At 42.3% G+C, this 4,359-nt stretch overlaps 1 protein-coding gene across 1 annotated transcript; it reads left to right on the top strand.

Annotated features, from left to right (window-relative positions):
- Window positions 1-2,816: 2,816 nt before the first annotated feature.
- LOC117081606 (olfactory receptor 52M1-like) lies at window positions 2,817-3,769 on the top strand. The gene is given in 2 exon segments (XM_033207781.1): window positions 2,817-3,042; window positions 3,045-3,769. Coding segments are annotated over 2 exon segments (951 nt in total).
- The last annotated feature ends 590 nt before the right edge of the window (window positions 3,770-4,359 follow it).

The following is a 4,359-nucleotide window of genomic DNA, read 5'->3' as shown; positions in this document are numbered from 1 at the left end:
GAATTAAAGAGCTACTCTCAGTGTTAGGATCTTAGGGGAAAAGACAGGGGTCAAAAACTTATGCCAAGAGTTGATCCTCCCCATGTAGCAGCTGAAGTGCATCTCTCTAGTCAAGGATATGCTCTTCAGTTTCATGACATGTTCCCAGAAATGAATAGGAAGAGATGAAATGGAGGTATCCATCAGGGAACAGCCCTGTATGTTGTCAGGTATGAGGAAGGAAAGTGAGAGAAGATAAACTCCACATTCTCCAGAGTTTCAGGTCAGTCCAGAGGACATCTGACGTGGCTGGAACAAGGTCTGTGATACTAGAGGCCTATTGGATTTCATGAAAAGTCACTTCATCTTGTGTCCAAATTCACCAATAAATTCAAATCACAGATGAGACCAATTCACAGTTGGTCTCATCTGTGATTTGTGCCTGTAAGTTCCTCCTATAACATGATCTCTGCACAAATCTAGAAGGGAGTCATTTGCCAGGGAAGAAGTGAAGGGATTCAAATTGCATTAGAAGGAAAGATGGACCCTGAAACAGCTTTCTCACTAATATAGGAGGAGTAATAGCTGTACTTAGGAATCATGGCAACAGAAAAATCTACTTGGTTGAGTCCTGCTAATTTTTCCATTCAAGAACTCTACATTTCTGGAGTAGAACAAAACTTTTCCACATTACAGCTTTTTTAGTAGGACATATTCAAGCTATAAAAGCCATTTGATTAGACATAGAAGTAAAATAGAAAAGTCCCCCTTTATTGTAAATCTAACTATCAGGGAAAAGATTATCTAGCCCCTGATTGCCACGAGTTTATAGCTCTTTTGCCTTTAGGATTAGTTCTGTGACTCATCAAGTTTCAGATTCTTGTCCTACTGAGGAAGCAGTCTTGTCAAGAGATAATACTGGGTAAAAATTATATACCGTTGGATCTGGTCTGATATATTCATGAAATAACAAGTGGCATAGTCAAAGGGGCAGTTGAAGGGACTATCTACAGAGGCATGAGAAGAGTTAAGGAACTGGACAAGGGATGGGGAGGCACCGGGACTAACAGTAAGCAGCACTACTTAGCCCAGAACTGACCGGGTAAAGCAGGGCATGGTTGCCAGAACACAGGAAGGATCACTTCAGGAGCTGGGGCCTTTGGTAGAAGACCAAGACACTGCCAAACATAGCTGGCAGGAAGGGAACTAGAGAGTAGGTTTTACCCTGGTATCTCCTGTTAGTGCCTCACATTGATTGAGCCCACCTGGAAAATAGAGGACAAGGTAGTCTGGGTGATACAGCCCATGAGTAAAATACAGCATCTGGGACATAGAACAGGGATCTGTGCAAATGAAGAACAATTCACATTCACAGGCCAGTTCCTGTGTACTCCTTTCCTTCCCAGCCCCAATGACTCAGCCTTTTTATCTTCCCTATTTGCAGTTATTGCCAACACTGTGTCCACTTGTCATAATCTTTGAGAACCTTAAGGTGAACCCAGCTTATGGAGAGGTTTTATGGGATAACATCAGACGTACAGCAGTCATCCTCCCAAGCACCACAGCTTCCTGGAGATAGACATTCCAGAGTTTTGAAGTTTGAACATTTTTGGCTTTGCATGTTAGTCTCAACAGAATAAAGAGCTAATGCTTAGTGTTACTGTCAGACCCTGCATTTTCATTTAGTTATGACAACTTCTCTAGGCCACGGCTTTAAGCTTGTTGCAAAGTGTGGTTAGCTGTATTTCACTAATGGGATAAAGCAGTTTGCCTAAGCTGTCACTGCCAAGATCTGAAGACAGATCTAGAAACGTCCTAAGCCCAGATTACTGACTATTCTGTAGTCAATCTAACTAGGCTCAAGATGTGGAGTATGAAACTTCTTATGTGCTCCTCACTTTCTTTCACATTCCTGATATATAAGGAACACATTCTGGTATGATCTTTTAGACAAAGATTAAAAAAAACAAAAATAACCAGAGACAACACAAATTGTTTTCATGTATTTTCTTTAAATTGACATCTTTTTAGTGAGTTGCTCTGGACTCCAAGTAAGGGTGTTTCATGGCCAAACATTTGTCTTAGGCTTCATGCCACTCTGCACTGAATGTCTTTTTCCTCCCTGCTGATAACCCTGTTTCTGGAGTCTTATCTTCATATTCAGCCTTCATGAAGGGAGGAGACCCTTGCCAGTCTTTGCCTTTGGGCATCAAATACACATAAACTGAGTTTTGGTCAGCTTTCATCTTTCAGAAATCACTTTGTTTCCACCCTCTGGAAGGTCTCATCTTTACCATCCCAAGTCTCTGCCTTGTGACTTTGGCCTGCAAATTAGACATTTCCACTCATCCAGTAGTCAATTCTGATCCCAGGCTTAAGCTTTGGTTTACCATAGAGCCTAGATAGTCCCAGGTGTCTGACCCTCTGACACTTCAGTGCATCTCCCTTTCTTTCAAGGAGCTGTACACGCTAAAGCCTTCCAATATGATATCAAGCACCGCCTCATAGCCTATCTGCAGTGGTAAAGGACCAAATAGTTATTTGCTTTAGGTCATTTCCTTCACTGATGCAAGAATATCACTCCTTGAAGGTCATACTGCAAAAAGACGTATTTCATTCCAAATGAGTGTTTGGCTCGTGCTTCATAAGATGTTGTGAACATTTTAGTATAATGTGACACTGACATTCTAGAATTTCTTCTAAGGATGACTTATTATCTAACATCTAGTCAGTGACCCTATTATAGGACCTTAGAGTAAAATATTGTCTTTTATTTCTAGGAAAAACATCCTGCTACATTTAGTGGTACAAGTGAAAAGGTTCACATATAAATAACCATGCTCACTTTTCATAATGTCTGCTCAGTACCCAGCTCCTTCCAGCTCACTGGCATCCCAGGACTGGAGTCCCTGCACATCTGGCTCTCCATCCCCTTTGGCTCCATGTACCTGGTGGCTGTGGTGGGGAATACGACCATCCTGGCTGTGGTAAGGGTAGAGCACAGCCTGCACCAGCCCATGTACTTTTTCCTGTGCATGTTGGCTGCCGTTGACCTGGTTCTGTCTATTCCACTGTGCCCAAACTTCTGGGAATCTTCTGGTTTGGTGCTGGTGACAGTGGCCTGGATGCCTGCTTGGGCCAAATGTTCCTTATCCACTGCTTTGCCACTGTTGAGTCAGGCATCTTCCTTGCCATGGCTTTTGATCGCTACGTGGCCATCTGCAACCCACTACGTCATCGCATGGTGCTCACTCATATAGTGGTGTGTCGTTTGGGCCTTGCTTCCCTCCTCCGGGGCATTCTCTACATTGGACCTCTGCCTCTGATGATCCGCCTGCAGCTGCCCCTTTATAAAGCCCATGTTATCTCCCACTCCTATTGTAAGCACATGGCTGTAGTTGCCCTGACATGTGGCGACAACAGGGTCAATAATGTCTATCGGCTGAGCATTGGCTTTCTGGTGTTGATCCTGGATGCAGTGGCTATTGCTGCATCCTATGTGATTATTTTCAGGGCTGTGATGGGGCTAGCCACTCCCAAGGCCAGGCTTAAAACCTTGGGGACATGTGCTTCTCACATCTGTGCCATGCTGATCTTTTATGTTCCCATTGCTGTTTCTTCTCTGATTCACCGATTTGGTCACTGTGTGCCTCTTCCAGTCCACACTCTACTGGCCAACTTCTATCTCCTCATTCCTCCAATCCTCAATCCTATTGTCTATGCTGTTCACACCAAGCAGATCCAAGAGAGGCTTCTCCAAATCCCGAAGATAAAAACGAAGATTAGATGATTACTATTTTCTTCTCTCTCAAATAAGCTCAGAGGGAAGGTGTTTAAATATGGTAGACTGCTTCCCATTGGGAACTTTACAAGCAGTTTGAGATATTAGGCACTGTGGTCTCCAACTTTTGTAGTTCCAAAGGGATTCTAAGAAAGTATACAACTCTAAGTCCTAAAGGTGGAAAATATAAAACTTATGACTAAAGGATATTTGAGTTGCAAAGAAGGTAAACCAACGACAGCAACAAGCTGCTAATATTTAGCATTGTGTCATGTAATTCTTGAAAATATCCTGACATGAGGTATCATTTATATTTTATGAGAAAATACGACAGAACACCCTTGCTTTATGAACTGCGTAGTTACTTAAGCTGCCTAGCTCCACGTTTGGTTGGAGTTTGTAATACATTGTAAAGTTATGTATTAATACTTTCCATTCTTTGTTTTCTGTATGTCCTTTAAGGTAAATTCTAAAAACTAAGTCATTTTAATTGAAGTTTCCTTAGTTGCAAGATGAGACTTCCTGAGTTAAGCCTCTCATAATCGAGATGCTGTTCAAGCTGCCTATAATAATGTGTTCTAGAAGGCTCACTTGTATAT

The sequence above is a fragment of the Trachypithecus francoisi genome, unplaced genomic scaffold (genome assembly GCF_009764315.1).
Source record: "Trachypithecus francoisi isolate TF-2019V2 unplaced genomic scaffold, Tfra_2.0 Lachesis_group8, whole genome shotgun sequence".
NCBI classification, from domain to species: domain Eukaryota; kingdom Metazoa; phylum Chordata; class Mammalia; order Primates; family Cercopithecidae; genus Trachypithecus; species Trachypithecus francoisi.
This window is presented reverse-complemented; position numbering and strand designations above follow the sequence as displayed.